Source organism: Oreochromis niloticus, linkage group LG7, assembly GCF_001858045.2.
Source record: "Oreochromis niloticus isolate F11D_XX linkage group LG7, O_niloticus_UMD_NMBU, whole genome shotgun sequence".
Classification (NCBI taxonomy): Eukaryota; Metazoa; Chordata; class Actinopteri; order Cichliformes; family Cichlidae; genus Oreochromis; species Oreochromis niloticus.
The window spans coordinates 40,437,435-40,462,105 of record NC_031972.2 but is presented as its reverse complement, the minus strand read 5'-3'; the positions used below and the strand labels follow the sequence as shown (position 1 = coordinate 40,462,105).

Here is a 24,671-nt window from a genome sequence, read left to right as displayed (position 1 = left end):
AATCTGAGAATTGTTTCAGTTGCCCTATACCATTGCCATAGATGGTCCATCAGCATCACAGATTTTGTTATCTGCTGCTATGCCAGCACATCACATGCAGGTTGGTGGCGAGAAAATAACGTGAAAGCAGACGTCAAGCAAAAATGCTGCTGTAATGTGCCAACAGACTAGTACTGGAAATGGGAACGACCTGGCTTTGCCTTTTTTTTGTTAAACCAATTTTTCATCCTTTTTGGGACTGCAGCCAGATTTTGTTTTGCAATCTTGCAGGCCCAGTGGTGTTTAAAATGGAAAGCACTGACACTACCCAGGATATTTTGTAGTTTATCATTGTTAAGCCATTTTTCTTGAAGGGGTTTCAAAGGCAATGCACATCATGAGCAAACACACTTAGCTGAGCTAAAGCCAAATGAGTTGAACGACCTCCCGTTCAGCAATAAAATGAACCTCCTGTTTCCAGTCTTTATCAAACTCAAGACTGTATCCTTGGAACGTGTTTGATGAAACCTCCTGAGCGTGCGCTGGCTTTCAGGGTGGTATGTGCTGCATTAATGCTGAGAGATGCTGAGCTGATTAATCACCTGTGCAGAGATCCGGTATTGTAAGTTGGTGCCTTGATCTGTTTGTACAACTGTTAGAAGGCCAAAAATGTAAAAAAAAAAAAAAAAAAAACTTTACTAAAGCCTTTACCACTACAGAAACCGTAGTTTTTCTTGTTAGAACTGCCTCAGCAAACATAATTGATGCAGACATCATCATCAGTAAAAACTTGTGACCAGCTTTGGTGCGCAGAAATGGACTGACATGATCCACAAAAATAATCAAATGCGGTATCTAGCATTCAGAGCAAACATTTTGTGGAATTACAATTTATATCATAACGCTCAGCTCATCGTTGCAGCTTAGACAGATGCTTTCAATGCCCTGCTTCAACTTTTGTGAGTTGAAGCAGGGTTTTCTGAAGGAAGATGTGCTCACATCTGGAGTCACAAATCAGATAGTAGGAATGCCATTTTACTCTCATAAGACCTTTAATTGGCCAGTGTTTCCCATATGTATTTTCTAAACCCTGAGAGTAGAGCTATGGGGATGTAATCACATCTTTGCTTTTTAAACACTGAGACAGAAATTCCACTCCCGTAGGACTCTTTGTTGTTACAGAAAAGTTGTTCTGGTATTTGGCAGCACAAATATGTAAAGGTTGTAAAGCAGAATAAGAAAGAAACACCATGGCATGCCTTTGCTCAGAACAACTTGTGCAATCTCTTGTTTAAAGGTTGTTTTTTTTTAATTTATCTGGATTTATTTTTCTCTCAAGCAGGTCTCTGAAAGAATGTGAAGCTGGAGCTGTAGAGACAAGAAAGGTGTTCTTGCCAGAGGAACCTGTACTACAGGAAATCTTCAAGTTCGCTGCTCCAAAGTGGACCTGCCTGCAATGGTCAACCCTGCCCCAAGTGAAGGGATTTTCCATGTTCTGGCCCAGACTTCCGTTATCACACAGCCTGCACTGTCTTTTGACTGTTGATTGTGTGATAATATCAACACTTACTTTTTCTACACCTCTTCTCACTGCAAAAATGGTGAGGGGGTCAAAGCCCCTGACTCTTTACAGTCACTGCTTTCTCTCTGTGCTGATGCTAAAGAGCTGCTGGCTGCAAGGTTCCACCTCCCAGAAGCCTGCTGTGTTAGCAGACTCCCAGCAGGGCTCACAGGAGTATACCCATTCAATCCGCCTGGATGGCGACATCATTCTGGGTGGGTTGTTCCCCGTGCATGCCCGTGGTGAGAGGGGGTTGCCATGTGGTGAACTGAAGAAGGAGAAAGGCATCCATCGACTGGAGGCCATGCTATTTGCCATCGACCTCATCAACAAAGACCCAGACCTGCTGCCCAATGTGACACTTGGGGCACGAATCTTGGACACATGTTCACGTGACACCTATGCCCTGGAGCAGTCCCTTACTTTTGTCCAGGCACTAATTGAGAGGGATGGCTCTGATGTTCGCTGCGCTAATGGTGATCCTCCCATCTTTGCGAAGCCAGATAAAGTTGTGGGAGTCATCGGCGCATCGGCCAGCTCTGTATCGATCATGGTGGCGAACATCCTGCGACTGTTCAAGGTATAAGAATGCTGTGTGATTCCTAGAAGTTTTTTTTGTTTGTTTTTAAGAATAATGCTTGATTATAGCAGTGATTCGAGGAGTGGTTAGGTTTGTGTATCGGTTGTTGGTGTTAGGTTGGGTCAGTCAACAGAAGTTTGTGGTTGTTGGAGTACTTTATCTCACCTCACTATATGCTTGGTAGTCCTAGTACTTGTAAGGACCAGTCTCCAAAGCCATAAATTCTAAATATATATGTCGATAAATACTTATATGAATAATCAGCTGTCAGTTAATTAATATTTAACAGCTTCATACACTGTCACTAACTCCAATAGTTAGAAAGCTAATATTGTTAACTCAAAATAATGTTTAGAATCGTTATTTTTACTAATGACTTTTTAACTGAAAGAACATTTATACCCATTAAGTTGATAAAGTAAATAATCTGTATATACAAGCGAGATACAGAATCTTCTGTATGTCAGTTTAATGCTAAATGTACTTGTTGAAAGTATGTAAATATTTACATGTAGCGAGATTTATTGTCTCAATCGATTTGAAGTGTATTTTAAGATGTAAACATTGCAAAACACAAAAGTCAGGTTGTACACACTGTACACTATGATCTCAGTAAATACTTTGATAGGTTTATGGCCTCCATCACTAGCTTCAGGTCTTATCTAACAAATAATGACATTTATTTTCATAAATTGTGAATCCATCTAAAGTTAAATCCACAGTTAATCAGGGTATGCTACTGGGGATGGCTGCCCTGTGACTGATGAGTTGCTGCCATTTGTAGTGTCATGGTTCCTAATATAATAAGATTCAGCACTTGCTTATCATGTCCACTATGAAAAAACAAGATACGTAGCATGGGATCTTTTATGTACAGCCTTTGGTCTTACAGTGTATATAAATTATCTGTCAGACACCTTTTTTATTTTTTTTTTTTGTTAACCAGATATTATAATATCACAACATCTTCATCTTTGGGAAAACTTCTGGGAGTTTATCCTGCAAAACATTAGAATATGCTGACAAAAGCATCTTTAACCCAAAACAGAGGGACAGGTCTAAACTCGGTGTGAGAAGCAGATTACTGGGTGTTTTCACAGCCTGGCTAAATCTTCTGTTGACCTCCGCAGTGTGAAAAGATTCACAGTGTGAAGAAAAATCGACTTGTCAGCAGCTGTGGATTCAAAAAATCTCCAAGCTGCTTGAGTCAAGTAAGGTGAACATATTTTCATTTGAGACGATGCGCTGAGTATATGAATAAACATTAGTGATGTGCCTGTACTTGGATCTAAACCATAGTGATGTGTAGTAAATGCAGAAAGCATCTTTGAGTTGTTCAACCAATCATGTTTGAAAAGCACAAGAAAATCTGACTCCTTGGGGCCAAAATATTAAGAAACAAGGCAAAGAAAGGAGTCATAACTTTTGCACACTTCTGTATCTACTAAAGATTTCTCTTTGCAAAAATCTCAATTTAAGACATCAAAGTACAGTTTAATTCTGTGATATTGCAATCATCTTCTATTCAGTCATGATCCATTGTGTAACATGTATGTGGTGGAAAGTCAAGTTTGTAAATTAACTTGACAATGAAGTAGGAGACATTTTCCTCTACTGTTTGGCAATTTACAAAGATACATTTTATTTGACATGCCTGTCAAATGCTTTCACCATCTTACAATGCTGTGATTCCATTCCCCAACTATCTGTGAATGGTACTCATGGCCATTGATGAGTGGTCTTTGATCAGTAGTTGTTGATCAATGGTCATGAGAATTTGCATATTAATGATCAGGGAACTGACCTCACAGCCCATTGTTCATTCAGTGGGGCTAGTTTTAGTCATTGTGCAAATGTACTGTTTATAAGGTTTGGGAAACCTGCAGTCAGCTGAGACAGAAGAAGTCACTTGGATGAGTGATGAAACATTTCTCCTACTGAAAACATTACGTCTAGATGAACAGAATCAACCTTTTGGGATTTCCTTCCCTGGATTATTGAGCATGCATCACGACATAAAAAAACCCTCATTAAACATATACCCGTATTATTGGAAAATTGTACATAAAGTATTAAAGAATAATTATTCTACAGAAAAATGTTCCCAAGCGCTGTTAAATGGATTAATAATACTGCTGCATATGTTTAAGTTTGAGCTTGTTTTAAATACTTAACATTCTGTTGACTGTCCAGCAACATATTCTGGACCACATATCTCTATCAAAAAACCCCCATAAAAAAAGTTAATGAGACACAGGCCTACATCTTGATTTTTTTTTTTTTGTTTGTTTGTTTTAAAGTGTAATATATTAAATATATTAATAACAAAAGAAAAATTAGCTGAATCAAAAACACTGAGCTGTGTGTGATGTGGTATGATATGTTTAACTGTCAATATCTACAGGGGGACTCAAATCATTAATGATAAGTTATTGCTAATTGTACTAATTAACAAAATTTTTACATTCCATCTTCTCTAAATTACACATGTTAGCTAAGGTGGTTAGCAAGATGAAACTCGTCTGTCCCCATGATAAATCACGATTGTTTACTTGCTAATGCAAATTAGTTTTCCATACATCATGTGGAAGGGAGTCGGAGACAGCTTGACTTGTATGCTAGTCTTGCATCGGTTTGCCATGAAAGATCAGAGGTTTATCAACAGTGTGCATGCATAAACCACCAGAAAAAAAACTCTGGGTTTTCCAGCTTGCCCTGTTTCCGTCATTGTTAACACCCTTAAAATGGAGACTAATCTAAGCTAGCCTGTTTTCCTATGACTATGAAACAAACAGCGCTTTCAGCAACAATAGCTGACTGCGGCCACCAGATGTCAGTAATGTACAGGATTGATTCCAAAAGGCGAGGAGCTTATAACAGCATGTTCTGATATGAAGGAACACGTTTTAATTTGTTTGTTTTTAGATTTGACACGGCAAGCACTTATTGCCTTGCTCTAAAGCTGACAGCTGGTTGCTCATGGATACTGTAGTTGCATTGGTAACCTTACAACCATAACCATATGCCAGTCAATAATATCCTGCTCTCTCTTTGGCAGCCACTGGAGTTGCTGGTCTGAAATTTCAAAAACCTTTACTCCATATACCACCCACTTCATGTCACCACTGGTTGTTTTTCCCATAATCACTCAAAGTTCCTGAATGTTCTTGACTTTCTATGATCTCCAATGCTAATGGCTTCCATTGAGGATGTAGTTTTAGTTTTATTCTTCTCTCAGCTGGATACAGATGGCGTGTTTACCACTGACAAAATGTTGATCTCAGCTGTTGCCTCATTCTCTGCACAGACAAACTGTGTCTGAAGGCAGCGAGTTGCTGTGCACAGCAGCAGACATACTCCACTGCGTTAAATTAGTCATGAACTGTATGATTTTAATGTGTGTGTGTGTGTGTGTGTGTGTGTGTGTGTGTGTGTATTAGAACCCTAACAGCTTAATGAGGACGGAAAGGCCCAACAACATCGCTTATCTAAAATTAGCCAGAGATGCCTCCGGGGGCAGTGGGAGAGGGGGTGGTGGTGGTGATGGGAATAGCCAGATAATGCTGACGCAGAGGTTTCCTCACCAGTGCTGTCACAGCCTTCAGCTATAGTCACAACACTGACAGATAACAAGGCTTATTGAAAAGGCTCTTTTTAGTTGAGGATACTCTGAGTAAAGATACTATGATAGGCATCCCACTTATACCCCTTTTGGTAATAACTAACTAAAAATAGTGTAACCACATATCCAGATTCTGGATCCAGATAGAGTTGAATTGTTTTTAAGCACTTGACTCATATTTTTAATGAGTGTGCTATTTCACAAAATGAACATTCTCCATACAATCATGGACTGTATATAAATTAATTTCCATGACTGTTGTGAAACCCTGTGTTTAGTGGGGGTTTTTCCCCATCAACCACTTGATGTTTTGAAACCAGTCTTGATAATAAAATGCACTATACATCCACAGTGGCAACTTTATAAAAGGGATACAACTTATTGAAATTGTATTCAGTATGGCTTCAGAACCACCAGCTTAAACTCATGGAAATTGTTTACTGAAGTCAAACATCACGTGACCCTGTACAACCATCATTCTTTTCAAACCACACCTTTTTGGCAATTAGAAAAAAATGCAGGTGTAAGAAAGGTCTTGTTATCAGTAATATCATTTTACAGATTACTTGGGGACAAACAGAAACACTACTATGAAACACTTTATTGTGACTTTATTTTTTATGTAAAATTAGTGGTCCTCTTTGTACAGGTCATGGTCATAATGTGTTTATATGGTAAAGAATTTGGGGCTTAATTTTCCAAGATATGATATTACTAAAATACACAGCAGTAAGTGATAATCAGTAATGTCAATAATCAGTCATCCATAGTGTCTTAATTGCTGTTAATGGGATTGTCATGAAATGTTCTGATCTCATTCCTTCTCTCCAGAGGATGAACCTTTTGATGACATCAGTAAAAAATATTAATATTTCCAGTCTTGATTGCAAAGAGATTTGCTTTTAATAAAAGCATTTTTCTTCCTCTTCAGACACTTCACTGAGGATATAAGGGGTGAGATATTCCATCTGAAACTGTGATATCCTCTAAGTCCATTTGCATAATATTTGCACATCCTTTTCACACTGTAACACACAGCGTGAGCACAGTCTTGTGTTCAGGACACTCTGCTGCTACATTCCTTCATGCTGCTGCGTTATATTTCCATCTCTACTGTCTGCGTGGGAGGAACTCAACCATGGTGTCTGTGTTTTGAATCTGCTGCAGGTTTAGCCAAAAACACAAAATAAAAAAGGACTCAGGTGAGAAAATACCAGAAAGAGCAATGAAAACAGAAGGAACCTTCTTATGTCCTTCTATTTATACAGTCCGACGAAGAAGAAGATCTGAGCCTCCAGTGTCATGACTGGATATTCAGTGGCCATCAGTCTCCCAGCACTACGACAGCATGGTAATATCAAATGTAAACAAACCACCAAATCCATTCCAGTGCTGCTAAAAGTAATTATCAGGAGATTCATCGCATCTGGATCCAGTGGGGTTCAGAAGCTAACTACTATAGGAAATACATTGTTGGGCTTTAACAGTATGGATATTTATCCTGAGCTACAAGATTTTTGTCATGGTTCCTGTTATGTTAAATTTGATAGTTTCACTGATATACATGACATCATTTTTTGAACATGTCCTAAATGTGTTTATGAACAATCTTCAGTTTACTTGTGACTTTAGCAAAGATAAAATACATTTACTCAATATGCAGGTCGTTTTAAATAATGGGGCACTTTCTACTGCTGCTTTCTATTGTTGGTCAATAGCATGCATACTAAAGCATTTAAGAAGGGTTCACCTAAAAGCCAGTTGAGGACATTGTATCAAACAAGAGAAGAATTTATAGCAAAAGCAGTAGATTTCTTTTAGTAGTTAAGAGAAGTCACTTAGTCACTTGGTGACCTTGCTCTTGTAACTTTACAGATTGACACCTCTGTCAATCGGAAGGACATTGCGTTTTCACATAAGGTGACGTAGGTTTTGATAGCTTAACTACCTAATTTGTTTGATGAGCTAAAATATGAAAGTGTGACAGATGCGCAAAAAATGGTATTATCCTACCCTTACCAAACGACCATTTCCGGGTTCATTTCACACTCTGCCTCTTCAAAATGTGAAGTGAACATTGTGGGCCGGCACGTCTCCTACAGGTTTTGCTGGGACTTTGGGCTGGTATGTCCCTTTATCGTCTGTTGGTTGCTTTGAGAAGGGCATTGTGGCATGTCAAGGAGTTTGAAACATCTCAAAATGTTTTCTTGAATATGACAATGAGTTTACTGTACTCACACGGCCTCTGCATAGAGCACCTTTGTGATATGGTAGAATGGGAGATTCGCATCATTGATGTGCAGATGCACGATGCTATCATGTCAATATGGACCAAAATCTATGAGGAATTTTTTCAGGACTTTATTGGAAATATGTACCATGGTAAATGGCCTGTATTTGTATAGCGCTTTCTAGTCCCTAAGGACCCCAAAGCGCTTTACACAACCTGTCATCCACACATTCACACACTGGTGATGGCAAGCTACATTGTAGCCACAGCCACCCTGGGGCGCACTGACAGAGGCAAGGCTGCCGGACACTGGCGCCACCAGGCCCTCTGACCACCACCAGTAGGCAACAGGTGAAGTGTCTTGCCCAAGGACACAACGAACGAGACTGTCCAAGCCGGGGATCGAACCGGCAACCTTTCGATTACAAGGCGAACTCCCAACTCTTGAGCCACGATCGCCCCTACCATGAAGAATTAAAGCACCTTTGAAGGCAAAGGGAATCCAAATCTTTTCGGCAAGTTGTACCAAATACAGTACCAGTGAGAGCATTTATATGGTAAACATTCTTATGGAGTGACACAACCATCTTGACCTGAACTGAATACTGGCTGATAACCAAGAGTAGGTGGCACTGCAGGTTTGTTTGTTAATGACATCGTTGAATATCTAACAGTGTGGCCTCTTAGTTGCACAACAATTAGATTAGTAAGTCATGTTGACTTCACACAATTACAACCTGTAGGTGTGAAACTTAAACTCCAATTTAGAGGGCTCTTTGGTAAATTGACATAACTTCAACACAGATGCAGAATAAGATAAACTACTGTTTGTAGTTGGACATTGCATCACGTAAGCCACTTCTTTCTTATAGTCGTTTCTTCCTGTTCAGTAAAATTATGGTTAAGCTTTTTAATTTAAATAAAATGGTGAAATTGTCTTTAATGAAAAGTGCAATGCTTTCTGGCTGTACACTTGAATTGACTCATTTGCAGAGATGGGCGCGTTACTGTAATCTGATTACTTTTTTCAAGTAACGAGTAATGTAAGGGATTACTATTGCAAAAACGGTAATTAGATTACCGTTACTTTCACGTAGGAACGCTGCGTTACTGCGTTACTAAAACCGTGATTTTTTGCGAGAACGTCTCATGACAGTGACGTAAGCGAGTGCGACGTTCGTGACAACAGCTGTCTGCAGATCATAATATATCGAGTGCGGGACAGAGTGTAGCATGCAGCGTTTAAAGCGTGGAAGTACTGACCTTATTTTGAGTTTGATTCCATAAAAAGTGACAAAAACATTAGTGTCCGTTGTGCGTGGGAAGAAAACTTCTTTTTACAGCGAAAAAACCCCTAAACTTCCAAGCAAGCACCGAGTGTACTACGACGTAATGTGAAATTCACAGAGAAACTCGCGGATTCTTCCACTGACCGCTGCGGCACACCTGCACCAGGGTAAACCTCCTCCGCCTACCCCAGTCCTGCTTTACAGGTGAAAATAGAGCAACAGGACCGCTAGTCTTTGATTTTATTTATTTTCTGCTGTGTTTTACTTTCATCTATTTGAAAGAGTGAGTGTAAACACAAAAAAATATTTTATTTTATGTGCTGGAATGTGCAGAAAATAGGTTTAAATGTTAAACAAATTTCTTCCAGTCAGAGAATGTTGCATATAATTTAATTTTTGCTTGATGCATAAAGTTAAAAGATTAAAACTAATAAAACAAGTTTTAAAAAGAGACTTTTCCATTTGATTACATTTTGTATGATGAATTATGCAGGAAAAGTAGAATTGGGCTGAAAGATCTATCGCTTTATCACCTATTCAGGTTGTAAATCGTGTTTTTAAAAAGTAACTAAGTAACTAAGTAATTGATTACTTTTGAAAATAAGTAATCAGTAAAGTAACGGGATTACTTTTTGGGGGAAGTAATCAGTAATTAGTAACTGATTACTTTTTTCAAGTAACTTGACCAACACTGTTCATTTGTGGCTTTGAATGAAACTAACTGATGTAGAAAATACTAAAATTTACAGTATACACACCCAACGTGCACCCTCTGTTTTTTTTTCTTAAGTTGTACTCATCAGGACAAAATAAAAACAAAAATCCCCTGTCCAAAGATAATACAACAGAATGGCTGAATAAGAAAATAGCCAAGGTGTTTCAGTGGTACAGTCAAAGTCCAGACCTCAAGCCAAGTGAAATGCTGTGGCAGGACCTTAAAAGAGCTGTGCATAAATGTCAGCACACTTTAGTGAAATGAAACAACATTGTAAAGAAAAGTGGGTCAAAATTCCTCCACAATGATGTGAGAGGCTGCGCAAGTCATACAGAAGACGACTGCTTCAAGTTACTTGGTTATTGCTGATAAAAGTGGCTCTACAAGCCAGTGTATTACATCATGTGATACTGTACATATGCAGTTTTATTTATATACTCTTAGAACCTAGTAAGGACCAGATATTTTTATGTCCATCCATCCATCCATCCGCTTCCGCTTATCCTTTTCAGGGTCGCAGGGGGCGCTGGAGCCTATCCCAGCTGTCATAGGGCGAGAGGCAGGGTACACCCTAGACAGGTCGCCAGTCTGTCGCAGGGCCAACACACAGGGACAGACAACCATTCACACCTAGTGACAATTTCGATTATCCAATATCCCCACAAAAGTCTTTGGACGGTGGGAGGAAGCCGGAGTACCCGGAGGGAACCCACGCAAACACGGGGAGAACATGCAAACTCCACACAGAAAGACCCCGGCCTGATGGTGGAATTGAACTCAGGACCTTCTTGCTGTGCGGCAACAGTGCTAACCACCGTGCCACCGTCCTGCCCTATTCTTATGGCTTCAAACATAAAATCTTAGAATTAAAAGAGGGTGAGCTTTCTTTTTCATGACAGAGGTTTCTTGTTTTTATTTAGCCAATTAATAATAATAATAATAATAATAATAATAATACTAATGATAATAATAATAATAATAACAATGATCAGCTAGTCCCAGATAACTGAGTCACATTTTATTTTATTTTATTTTATTTTTTTCTTAATGGGGAAAAAAATAATAATGGAGAAAAATCAGCATAATAAAATAGTCATTCTATGCAGACCTGTTTCCTACCATCAGTCTATGCTGTAGCTAGAAACCAGTTTTGGTAAAAGGCAGGATGTGACAGGATGCTTCAGAAAGGACTGGGAAAAACTGGGAACCTATCATGTGATAATATTGCATCACTGCCTAGCTGGCTGTGTGAACTGAAGCATTACTAAAAGATGGAGAGGAAGTTCTCAGCTCTTGATTGGTGGATGGGAGCCCTACAGGCAACTGCTTACGCAACAGGAATAAGTGTGACTCCTCTTCTGTCTCCTCAAATTGTTATTTTAGATTTGGATCAAGACATGCTCAAGGAAGAGAAACCCCCTACGGTGAGTCACAACTGCAACTGGTTTGTTGACCACTGACCCACTCTTTATCATTCTCTCAACACTTTATTACTGCTTAGAGACAATCTAACCCAGTGTAAGTGAAGTGTGATGTCATTTGAAGTTTTGACTCATGGGTCATTCAATCTTAAATGGAATGACCCATAAGCTTGACCATCTGATTTGAATTACAATTATGTGGTCCAAATTTTGAACATATAAAATTAGTGTTTCAATGAGAGCTTCATATATCAAAGAAATGAAAACTTTTCAAGATATAATTTTTTGAAAAATGGTCTGTCAACCCACACATTTTTTGCACATTGAAATGGTTTGCTGTGTCTCCCACTGTCAAGAGGACATTCCAGGATTCAGACAGAGTTACTGTAGGAGACCTGGAAACCTCTAGAAAGTCTTTAATTCTTCAGCAGAACCAGTATCTGCAGCTTTGTGTGACAAAGTAACCTACAAAATAACCTCCAGCAGGTTACTGGTGTGAATGTGTCTGACCAAACAATCAGAAACGAACTTCATGAGGGTGGCCTCTGAAGGTTGTAAAACAGCTAACTGATCATTTGCAGAGCAATGTCCTTTTAAGTAGTATCAGTTGGGTATTAAAGGTACTGCATAACACAAGTTTCAGTCATACAGGGATTAAAATAAGTATTGAACATGTCACCAGTTTTCTAAGTAAATGTATTTCTAAAGGTGGTATTACAATCAAATTCTCACCAGATGTCAACAACTGCACTCATTCATCTTCATCAACCTAGTAGATGTTAGCAGATTTTTTGTCAAGAATTTCTCTTTTCTATTTATCTATTTTCCATTCATCCTTCCTTCAATTATATGAAACGTGCCAGTATCATATGCTGAAAAACAGCCCCACATCATGATGTTCCTACCTCCAAACTTCACTATTGGTATTGGTTTTTGGGGTGATATGCAGTGCCTTTTGACCTCCAAATATTGTGTGTTTTATGGCATCCAAAGAGTTCAAATTTGGTCTCATTTGACCAGACTATATTCTCCCAGTATTTCAAAGGCTTGTCTAAATGTTGTTCTGTAAACTTTAAACATGATGCAAAATACTTTCTCTTCAGCTGTGGAGTCTTATATGGTCAGCATGCATACAGGCCATGGCGTTTGAGTGCATTACTTATTGTTTTCTTTTAATTTGCACCAAGTGGCAGGATTGCTTTCTAATTACTGATAGATTTCAGCTTGTGTCATGATGTCCCGTGCCTTTTTGTACTTCCTTTTCTTCATGTCTTCAATTACTTTTTCCCTGTGTCATTTTTCATTATGACAAAAATCATACCCCAAAAGGTTGATTCTGTTCATCTAGATGTAGCATTTTTAGTGGGAGAAACGTTTCATCACTTATCCAAGTAAATCAGTGGATGAGTGACAAAACGTTTCTCCCACTGAAAATGCTACATCCAGATGAACAGAATCACCCTTTTGGGATTTACTTACCTGGATGACTGATCCAGGTAATAGTCTGCTTCACACACAAAAATTAATAATGGAGTTCGAAAGGTTTCTGTGCTAGGACCAGATCAATTTACATTATAGATGCTTCACCTGGGCAGTATCATTCGAATGCATAGCCTACATTTTCCTTGCTATGCAGAAGCCAGATAACAAACGCCATTTAGTTAAAGTGCAGGAATGTCTTAAAGACATAAAAACCTGGATGATCTCTAATCTCTAATCTTGAATTTAGTTTTATCTATCCTCAAATTAAACTGAGGGTATGTACTTGGCCCTAAAAATCTTGGAAACAGTGTCTAACCAGATACTTGATCTGAATGGCATTAACTTGGCCTTTAGTAACACTGTTAGGAATCTTGGATTGGATTATTTTAGCATCTTTACACTGCAATAAAAAAAATGCCTCGAGGCAAATGTTGTTGTGATTTGGCGGTATATAAACAAAACAGAATTGAGTTGAATTTGCCTGAGGGCCTGACATCCTTTAGTAGGCTCTGTGCTCACTGCCTGGGACAGTGAAGCTCGATTTGCATTTGCCATAGACTAACAGAACAACACTGGCGCACTGTCCTTTTCACAGATGAGAACAAATTTTCCCTGAGCACATGTGACAGGTGTGAATTAATCTGGAGACGCCCTGAAGAATGAGATGCTCCCTGTAACACCATTCAGCATGACCAGCCTGGGTTTCTCCTAGTGCATGACTTCACGTGATGAGAGTATGCAGGCATTTCTTGAAGGATGAATGATTTGATACCATTGACTGGACTCCATGGTCACTTGACCTTAATCCAGTTAAACACCTCATTATGTGTCGGTCCAATTCTGCCAGGTTAACACTTCAGACTGTCTAGAACAGGGGTCCCCAATCTCAGTCCACGAGGGCCGGTGTCCCTGCAGGTTTTAGATCTCACCCTGGGTCAACACACCTGAATCACATGATTAGCTCATTACCAGGCCTCTGGAGAACTTCAAGACATGTTGAGAAGGTAATTTATCCATTTAAATCAGCTGTGATGGATCAAGGACACATCTAAAACCTGCAGGGACACCGGCCCTCGTGGACTGAGATTGGGGACCCCTGGTGTAGACACTGCTGGGCCTTCACAACCTCAAGAGGTGTTTTGTTAGATACTCCTCCTTGGAAAAAACATCCCACTTATCCAAGCTTTGGACCAGTGCTTGAGAAGTACACTAGCTCGTTACGCCTTGAGTTTGAGTTTTTGCCTCCTTCTAGAATCAAGCCAAAGAATGGATCTTTCATAAATTAGGCAAATGTGGCACCACACAGGCACTAAAGAGGGCCACTAAGATAATAAGCCACTAAGGTATAATGTCCTAATTACAATTTACTTTAAATATAGTGTAAGATAAAACATGACTGTAATTCTGTAATTTTGTAAATCAGGTATGGAGACATGGTTAAAGAAGTACCCCACATCCCTTTATAATGTATTTAAAGCATCAGAAGTATTTTTCATGGAGATATGTATGTCCTCTGCAAGGATATGAACAAACATTGATTAGCTGACCACATAAAGGTAGACGACAAAATAAACTGTGGTAGGGTGGTTTTTGACTTTTGGGGCAGTGTCAGGAGAGGGTGACTAGCACAGCCATCATCTAGTAAAACTAAATGATCGGATCATGATCATCAATGATCATCAGAAGGCATAGCATACATTTTTGCTGCTATGCCGATGACACCCAGCTTTAACTGTCCATGAAGCCAGGTAACACACACCAGTAATCTTACTATGGATGGCATTACTTTGGTTTCTAGTAACACTGTGAGGAACCTTGGAGTCATTTTTGACCAGGATATGTCCTTCAATGAAATTGTAAAGTGCTTTGAGGGTCTTGAAAAGCGCTATATAAATGCAATCCATTATTATTAATGCACATATTAAACAAATATGTAGGACTGCTTTCTTCCATTTGCGGAATATCTTAAATTATACATATATATATATATATATATATATATATATATATATATATATATATATATATAGTTGAGCCAAATTGTTGCAGCAAGAGTACTGACACGGACTAGAAAGAGAGAGCATATTTCTCCTATATTGGCTTCTCTTCATTGGCTCCCTGTTAAATCCAGAATTGAATTTAAAATCCTGCTCGTCACATACAAGATCTTGAATAATCAGGCCCCATCTTATCTTAATGATGGACATAGTACCATATCACCCATTAGAGAACTTCGCTTGCAGATTGCGGGTTTACTTGTGGTTTATTTAAAATATTTAATATTTAAAAGTAGAATGGGAGACAGAGCCTTCAGCTTTCTGGTTTCTGTGGAAACAGCTTCCAGTTTGGATTCAGGAGACAGACACCCTCTCTACTTTTATGATTAGAAACTTTCCTTTTTGCTAAAGCATATAGTTAGGGCTGGATTGGGTGACCCTGAATCCTCCCTTAGTAATGCTGCAATGGGCCTAGGCTGCTCGGGGATTCCCATGAGTGTTTCGACTCACCTTTTTCACTCACTATGTGCTTATACACCTCTCTGAATTTAATTTTAGTTATTATTACTCTCTGGCTCTTTTCCACACTATGTCTCTGTCCCGTCTTCCTTCCCTAACCCCAACTGGTCGTGGCTAGGGATGGGTACCGGTATCCGGTGCCATGACATAAACGGTAGTAACCAGATCAAAAAGCAGCGCACATTTCGGTGCTTTATTTCGGTGCTGTTTTTTTTTTTACTGAGATGTCATACACTTTGGATTCTAGCCAGTCATTTTACCTTTGCAAGCGTAGTAGGCGGGCCCAGGTACGTACATTCTTTTAGAGCAGAGCTACAGATTAAAAATGCCCAAGGCGAAGCAAAAGATGCAAACTCAGCAGCCTGCAACAAGCGCTTTAAGCCCCACGCCCCCGGTACCGCGAGCAAAAAGGAGAAGATCACGTTTAATCAGTTATAACAAGGGGTGAGAAATATAAGTCCAGACATGTGTGGTATCCACAGAAACCTCTGAATCTCAGCTAAAATGTCATATAAACCATTTCTACAACCACCAAACTCAACGAAAACAAGCCATGATTAAACGAGCAGTTATGTAAATGCGCACAAGTCCGCTAAACAAACAAAACCGAACAAGAAATTCTCCAGACTTCATGTAACCCTCTAAAGAAAAGCTGGTTATCTTCCAGAGCTATCCCTAATTCCAAACACCAAGTTTCACCACACTCTGACCAAAATTCACTGAATGAGCCGCAAAAGAAGACCACAAAAACACAGCGCCGCAAATGCGCTAAGACAGAAATTGGGTTACCGTCCAGATTTCCTCCGTTATTTTCGCCGGTAGCCACGTGATTATCAGCAGTTACCATGCCTACCTAGCCGCATCAGAGCCGTTTTCCGTCAACAACCTCCATTTTAGACCCACCTATAGACACGTGACTGGACAGACGTCACATGCAGTAATTTTGGGCCCACGTGGGGTTTGGCCTTGGAACGTCTGATTGGTTGAAGTAACGTGAACGTGGCATCGTTACTGTGACTCTGTTGGCTCAAACAATTAAAAAGAGGTTTCAATCATGCAAATTGACAGCCCCTCAGAGTTTAAAGGGCCAGAGGCCAATTAAGCGCTCCATGCGCAGAAAAGGCCCATTACCATGTAAATGTGTGGTTAATTCTTCAAAAATGTATTTAAAAAAAAACATTTTTAGGCATGTTAATAAAATTAATTAATTTCTGCTCTTAAATGCCTAAAAAATTCAACTGGCGTGGTGTCCAATTGTGTGCCAAAATTGGACATTTTTGTACAACATCTGGATATTCATGTATTGACAGCACTGTAATTTTTCACTGTTTCACTTTAAAAACATAAATCTTTGCACAGATGATGTTTTTATGTTGGTACGGTTCTTATCATTTTGCAGAAAAAAAGAGACTGCTAAAAATAAAAACATAAGAGGTTTTTGGACAAAGTTTGTGTTCTCCATTCTTTAAGCACCCGTTCGAGCACCGTTTAAGCACCGGCACCGTTTCAAAAGTACCGATTTGGCACCGGTATCGGATAAAACCTAAACGATACCCATCCCTAGTCGTGGCAGATGCCCCCCTCCCTGAGCCTGGTTCTGCTGGAGGTTTCTCCCTGTTAAAAGGGTTTTTTTTTCCTTCCCATTGTCACCAAAGCACTTGCTTATAGGGGGTTTATGTGATTGTTGGGGTTTTCTCTGTTTTCTTTGTATTATTGTATTATTGTTGAGGCAACTGTTGTTTTGATTTGGCGCTGTACAAATAAAACTGAAAATGAAATCAATTGCATCCTCTCAGCAGCACAACAGTCAAAATAAAAAAGGGTGTCAATAGTTATTGAGATAACTTGCAAGGTATACCCGTGATCAAGCTTACTCCCATATTCATCTCCTATGTAGACATTCAGTTGTATTAATTTGCTCATTTTTTTAGCACCACAGGTAGCAGATCACTTCAGTCTGTTTTTATGACAAAAATGCTGACTACATAAATACAGTTTATGGTCATTCATTCTGACCTTCTTCGTCATTCCATCATATCTTGATGTTAGCTGGTGGCAGATTTGAGGCACAAGTCCCTGCTGTTTTCTTTCAGATGAAATGAGCTTCTTCCTGTGTGGGAGCTTCAAGAAATAGTGAGCATGTGTTAACACCTAAAACTGAAGTGAACAGCTGCAAGTTTGAACTGCGCTACAGGACGTCAGGACTTATGTGCCTTTACTAAATATTCCACGTTTGTTAAATTCCAAATCTGAACTGATACCCCTCCACCCTCCCCCTCCACCCAAGCCCCCCCAACCCGCCATTTCACTTTCTGAGTTTCTGACTTATTTCAAATGCCTGTGGAGAGGAAATACAATGTGCTTTGACAACAGAGACAAAACCTTTAACAGTATTTTTTTCAAGCAACCAAACAATTCACTACACACCCCACTGTGCTTCTAGCTTTCAGCTAAAGCTCTCTCTCTCTTTCACTCGCTCTCTCTCTTGCTCTGTGTGTGTAGAAAAGGCTATTACCAAGCCAGATCCATCAGTGATGGTTTAATCACTATGTTTATTCACCCTTTTTGCCCCAGATTGTATTTTCACATTCCTCGTGTTAATATTGCTCTCTCTATATCTCTCCCAGTTTTTAATGTCAGAAGTCATAATTCGCACCGAGACGATTAACTGGACAATGTCTCAATGTTTACATTGATGTGAAACATTAATATCATTTTTGCTGGAATACTTGGAGCATAAAGATAATATGCTATAATAATAAAGATAGTTCTTGAAGAACATGGTTCTTCAGGGTAATGAAATTATTTGATATCTATTTTCAAAGAGTCATGAAAGACACAGTTTTTGAACAGTTCTGCATTCAGGAAAAGAATCGTGAAAAATCATGCCTTAATAATACAATTTATATTGTGTTGTTCAACTTAGATCTATATGTTTGTGTTCACCATTTATAGTAAGCTAAATCTTTTATCATTGATCCGTCCTGTCCCACCAGCAAAAACTGTGCTACTTTTGCTTCATGCTTTATGTGGGATAAAATCCTGTGTCTCTCCCTCTTTTTATCAGCAACAGTGACTGTGCAGAAGGACTAATCAGATCTGCACCTACCAGCTCTGCTGTTCCATCAGTATTATAAAAGAGATCACATTAGTTAAAACAAAACAAGAAAGCGAAAAGGTAATAATAATATGTGGTCTTTTATTGACCTTTTATTTTTATTTTATTTGTGTGCTTTTGTTGAGCCTACAGGTCAGAGGGTAGAGAGATTTGTCTAAAGCATTGAAGTTGAAGGTGCTGTAAGAAAACTGCTACAATATATAACAGTAGATTTCCTCAAGCTAGTTGTCAAGCTCAGTTTTGTTGTGTTCCTGTTGTACCTCTAAATCTTCCTTTCAGATTTGTGTAAACTTGTAATTTTTATATATATGTGTGCGTGACGTGAGTTGGCAGCACAGTCAGTCAGACTGTTATTGAAATAAAATATAATTGAATGTGAACACAAAGACATTTTCAATCAATTCTTCTATTTTTCTAGACCTCCTTTTATAGAAGTAGAATTAAAAAGCTGGCTTACGTTTAATGCTGAATGTGTCACTGGTCACACAGCTATGTGTGTAATGGACTAAGTTACTCCACACATGCATCCTGATGTTTCCAGCTGCAGGCCTCAGATGGGATGCTGGGTCAACACAAAGATGTGTTGCATTAGTTCTCTCAAAGCCTTAGGATAATGATGTCACAGCATGTCGTTGCTAACATTGTTGTTTCAGATTATCATCAAATGTTTCTTCAGATTCATCTCCTCACCTCTCGCCACAGCAGCCCAGCGTAACCATGACGTTTTTGGGTTAAGCTGTGGGAGGGCGGTGCTCACTGCCTGCCAAAGGATGTGATCTCTACTGACACGTGTGTGGTGACACACAGCCAATGTTCAACCATCAAACTGAGCTACAGTATATGACTGGACAAAACTGCTTACTGCTTTCACTTGACAACAGTTTGCAGCTTTTTTGTATCTCAAAACATCAAATTTCAGGAGTCAGACAGACATATTTGAAATGAAACCAATAGTCAGCAGTAAAGTAAACAAAAACTGTGAAGTCCTTTATCCAAATCAAATACACAGAAAATCTTCAAGTTTATTTTTTTGTTCTCTGGGATAGAAAACTCAGTAATTTTTTGTTTGGAGGTAAAAACAAACAATTTGATGTCATGTTGGCCAAGAAAAATCACTGACCATGCTTTACATAACCTTGAAATCCTCCTTGAAACTGGTCCCCGCAAGTGATGAAAATCTTATGTCCTGTATAACTAATAATAAAGGGTTCCTCTACTAATCAGACCCAGTTTTCCTGACATGCTTTTCTTTTCTTACTTGTCAATTTGTCTTTACAAAAAAAACTTTGTCAAGTTTCTTTCGAGAATGTGAAGAGTGAGGAGTGAGAACTTGTAGCAATCAAGCTAGCTGTTATCTCTTCTTTTTATGAAAACACTGGTGATGAGAATTAACTCCTGATCTGTTATTTGTCACATCATCTTCTGCAGCCTTTCCCTTAGCACTGATACAGTACTTATTGGTCCTGACAGCTTCTTAGTACTGATTAGTATACCAACCCTAACTCCCCAGCTCACCCTGTCCTTTTCCATCCTCAGGGCAAATCCTCCTGCCTCACTCCAGATAGGCAGAAAACCTGCTTCCTGTCATCACACTGTTATTGTCAGGGGAGAAAGAAGCTGAAAGTACAAACAGCTCACATTCATGGCGTTGTTGTTTTTTTTTATTATGCTGGTATGATAAAAAGAAAACAATGCTCCTGTCAAATGTCAAATGGAGCAGGTAAATATTGCTGTAGCTGGCTTAAATCTTGATATTTACTTATTCACTTTAAAGGGACAGTGCATATTAATGAGAATATGTAAATGTCCCTGGCAGGTCAGAAAAAAAACAATGAATAAGAAAATACACATCATGAGACAATGTAGAACAATTTAATCCAGACAGCAAATAGATCAAATTACAACATCAGCTCCCTCAAGTAAAACAGTATTGTATATAAGAAATCATAGAGTAGAGAAACACTCTGAAATTGAGTCAGTTGAAATGATTAATTTTTGATAAGTTAATAAGATGATTCTTAAATACATGGAAATATGTCAAAACACATGATTTCTATAAATTTATTGAAAAGTTTGCTGAATAAATGACTAAAACAGAAATACCTTGTTTCAGACCCAATAGAATAGAATAGAATAGAATAGCCCTTTATTGTCATTGTACATTTACAACAAAATCTTGGGTGCTCCACACTAACTTTGCAGGAATAAAATATAACTAGTAAGACAGCAGGAATAAATAACAAACAGGAGAAATATATACAGTTAAGAGGAATATATATAAAACAAGAGAAAGGCACACATTGGAGCGCCAAGTGCTTGGAAGCAGTGCAAAAGGATTTTGTCTGAGTCCATGTGTGAGTGGTCTGAGTGACGACAGTTACTTAGACCATGGCTCAGATTGGTGAGGTGAGTGGGCAGGGGTGGGGTGTGGGGGGATAATGATTGGTAACAGTCCGAATGGTCTAGGGAAAGAAGCTGTTTGTGAGTCTGGAGGTGTGGGACCTGATTGACCTGAGGTGTTGAGCAGAGGGCAGCAGATCAAACAGGTGGTAGGCGGGGTGCAAGGAGTCACCTGTGATGGCCCTGGTTTTCCTGAGACAGGAGGAGCTGGTAATAGCCTTCAGGGGTGGCAGAGGGCAGCGAATGATTTTTTGGTCGGTGTTAATGACTCTCTGCGCAGCCTTCCTGTTCTCAGTAGTGGCCCTTGTGATCAACTTACACGGGGCTGAAATGAAAAACACCTCAAAAATCAAAGTGAAAAAATGAGGGCAGAATAGTCTATTTTCCCAAAATTTCATAGCAGTAACTCAAAATAGTATTCAGTAGTTTGTATTATGTACAAGGAGTCTCCTCCCAGATCGGAACTTCTGGACAATCTGGCGTGTTAGCTGGTGGTGTTGGATGGCCCAAAACATAATGTGCTAGAGGTGCTCTGTTGGATTTAGGTCAGGCAAGCATGTGGGCCAGTCAGTGGTAACAATTTCCTTATCCTTCAAAAACTGCTTACTGGATGAGGTTGGGCATTGTTGCACACCAGGAGCAACTGAAGATCCACTGCACAAGCTTAGAGTCTGACAATAGGTCCAGGATTTCATCCTGACCCCTAATGGCATTCAGGGTGCTGTTGCCTTGCCTGTAGAGGTATGTGCATCCTTCCATGGATATGCATCCCTAGCCCATGAATGGCCCACAACCAAACCGGTCATGTTAAACAATATTTTAAGCAGCTTAACATCCTCCGTGGCTTTTCCAGACCCCTTCCCTTCTCTCCCATTTATTCAGGTGAAACCTACTTGCCTCCCTGACCCTGCTCTTAAAACCAAAGGATGCCAGTTATGGTATTCAATGGCACTAGAGGGCATTGGCCTCTGAGGCCACCCTCTAGAAGTCTGTTTCTGATTCATGGAGTAGAGAAAGACTCTAAAATTGTGCTTTTAACATCACTCTTTAATGATAAGTTGGAATCTTTAGTAATGTGTATATATTTAAATTAATGTGCAATCTGAAATTCAGTGGCCTCCTGGATGTCATTTTGTAGTGCTCTCACAGCACATATCCTGTTCCTCCTTGCACAAAGGAGCAGATGGCCCTGACCAGCTCTCCTAGAGTAACTGCCTGTCTCCTAGAATCTTCTCCATGCATTTAAGATCGTGCTGAGATACAAAGCAAACCTACTGGCAATGGCATGTGTTGATGTGCCATTCTGTAGGGTCTAGGTATGCCTCAAGCTACCAGCAGGGACTCTGACCTGTAGCCAAACGCAAAACTAGTGAAAAAAGAGAAAAGATGAGGAGGGAAAAATGTCTCTGGCCTCTACGTTTGAAACTATTCCTGTTTTGTTGTTTGTGTCATTGTTGCTCGTCAAGAGCACCTGTTGTTAATTTCATTAACATCAAAGCAGCTGAAACTGATTAACACTCCACTTGGCAGCTACTTAGTTTCCATTTTATAGTTCATATCATTTTGGGTTTCTGTCACACATTTCACAGTTTCATTTCTGTTTAGCCAGCATTTGCCAAGTGTTTGCTGACAAGTTGACGTCTTCCATTTGACCCTGACAATGTTAGGGGGTTATTGACAGACTTCTAGCCCTGTCTTCCTGGGGTCTAAGATAAACTCACAACTGACAGGGGAGACACATAACAACAAACAGGGCTAATTGTACTGCACTAATAAGTATGGAAGCCCGTTTCCACCACTAAAAAAAAAAGAAAAAAGAAAGTATCCATAACTCGAAATTTTGAGTTATCTTTCTCGACATTTCGAGTTATTTTCTCAAAATTTAGAATTATTAACTTGAAATTTCAAGAAAAGTAATCAAAATTTCGACCCGGAAGCTGAAGCCCTCACCTACAAATGCTACAGCTAAGCTACCAGTGTTATAGCCAGTCATGAATGCACAAATTGCTGATTATTTTCCACGTTGCTTCACAAATGATGAAATCTTTGTGTTATTAGCTGAATCACATGGCGTTACTATCAGCAAACGTACTCTCGAAAGCGCCAATTTGTTGCGATCCGGTTTTGAGTGCGCATTCCATGTAGATTACTTGGCAGAGATAACTCTCTCTGGCAAAGTAACTAATTTTGAGAAAGATAACTCTAAATTTTGAGTTATCTTTCTTACTTTTTTTTTAAAGTGGTGGAAACGGGCTTCCATAAATAAGGATAAACACACAAAGACAAAAACCAAATACTAAAGACAACTAAAAACAAAAAGATACTACATAGATCATGATAGATTTGGGCATAATACAAAAAACAACAATGCGCACTTTGTGATGATCTGCTATTTTTTTTTCTAGTAAACACAGCCAGTTCTTTAAAAAAGCAGAAAAACAATGCAAATATTGAATTCAGTTGATGAAGCAAATTGGTACACTAGTTTAAAACCCACCCTGTGCCTTTCACATGCCAGTTTAGCTCACAGGGTTGAGCAGATGAATCTTATGCTGCAAGGCTCATACAGAGTCCTGTGTTTAAATCTGCCCTGAGGCCACTCGCTCTGTCTTTCCCCCCAGCTTTCATGTCTTCTCTCCACTGTCCTAACAAAAACAAACCCAAAAGGCTAAAAACTCCCAAAATATATTTCAAAAATTGTGCTGTTGAATGTTTTGTTGATGTGCTGTTTGCTGGTATTTAAATATAACCTCTGAACTTTGATAAGAATTACCTTTTATGACTCATTGTATTTGTAGCGATTTGGAAGCTGTAAATTATTCGACTTCAGTAGTGTGAAGCACTGTGTCGTGTTCAATTCAAACCTTTTTCATAGCTAAAACATTGTGCAGTCACTCGAGTCAGCTTAGTGGGTATGTGAAACATTATTCCTAAAGAAATAAAGTGATTCGACATAATATAGGGTTTGAGAAGAAAGTGCCATGTAGATTTAATATCTATGTATGTATCTCTTCTTTTTTTCCTCTGCATAAGTTTACCTACACACCACAGTACTAGTTTGTGTTTTGACTGGTGTTAGCATGCTTCTCACTAAAAATAACCTTCAATTAAACTCAAAATTCATTGATTATTCATCAGAATTTAATTGGCCACGAGTATTCATGAATACGTTATAATCCTATAGTGACAGCGAATAATAATTAAACACACAGAAACTGTAATTCTTGTCTTGGTAAAGTTTCTTCACCTGATCATCTAGTTGGATATACTGTAGGACAGCATCAGTTGATTTTTTTTTCCCCTGAATCCTCCCTGATTTTTATAAAGTAATGGGAGATAGAGAACCAACCTCAAAGGACCCCTGTGGAGCAGAAACTCCAGTTTCAGAAAGATATCAAGTTGGCCAATAACAATTGGCAGGACAGAAGGTATGTCAGAAATCCTGTTAAACTGGGGTGTTTTAGATCAGATGGAGACTGGCTGCAGAAACATGGAGACTTTGTAAAGTGTGAAACTGGTGAGACTAGAAGCTAACTTGGAATTTAAATCTGTTGTGTGAGAACATAATGTCCCTCTCATAGTTTTTCGCTTGGTGGAAGTATCATCAGAGGATTTAGAAATGTAGGAAAAACAATACAACAAATTTTTTTTGTGTGTTGGGAGAAAAAAAGCACACTCTAATTTAAATTTTAAAAAAAGTAAATAGGTGTTTTAGTAAAAGTTTCTCAGTATATCCTCTTCACTTTAAGAAATAAAAA

General features: G+C 39.0%; 1 protein-coding gene across 5 annotated transcripts in view; it reads left to right on the top strand.

The window, feature by feature from the left end:
- grm8b (glutamate receptor, metabotropic 8b) overlaps window positions 1–24,671 on the top strand; it is a 109,179-nt gene that overhangs the window by 5,673 nt on the left and 78,835 nt on the right. For 2 of the 5 annotated variants that reach the window (XM_019361186.2, XM_003449222.5), the window contains exon 2: window positions 1,322–2,120. In XM_019361186.2, coding sequence (XP_019216731.1) covers window positions 1,322–2,120 — 799 coding nt within the window. Of the gene's footprint in view, window positions 1–1,318; window positions 2,121–11,359; window positions 11,401–24,671 lie in introns of those variants that run through there. The other 3 variants (XM_005454211.4, XM_005454212.4, XM_025909246.1) reach the window with 2 other exon arrangements.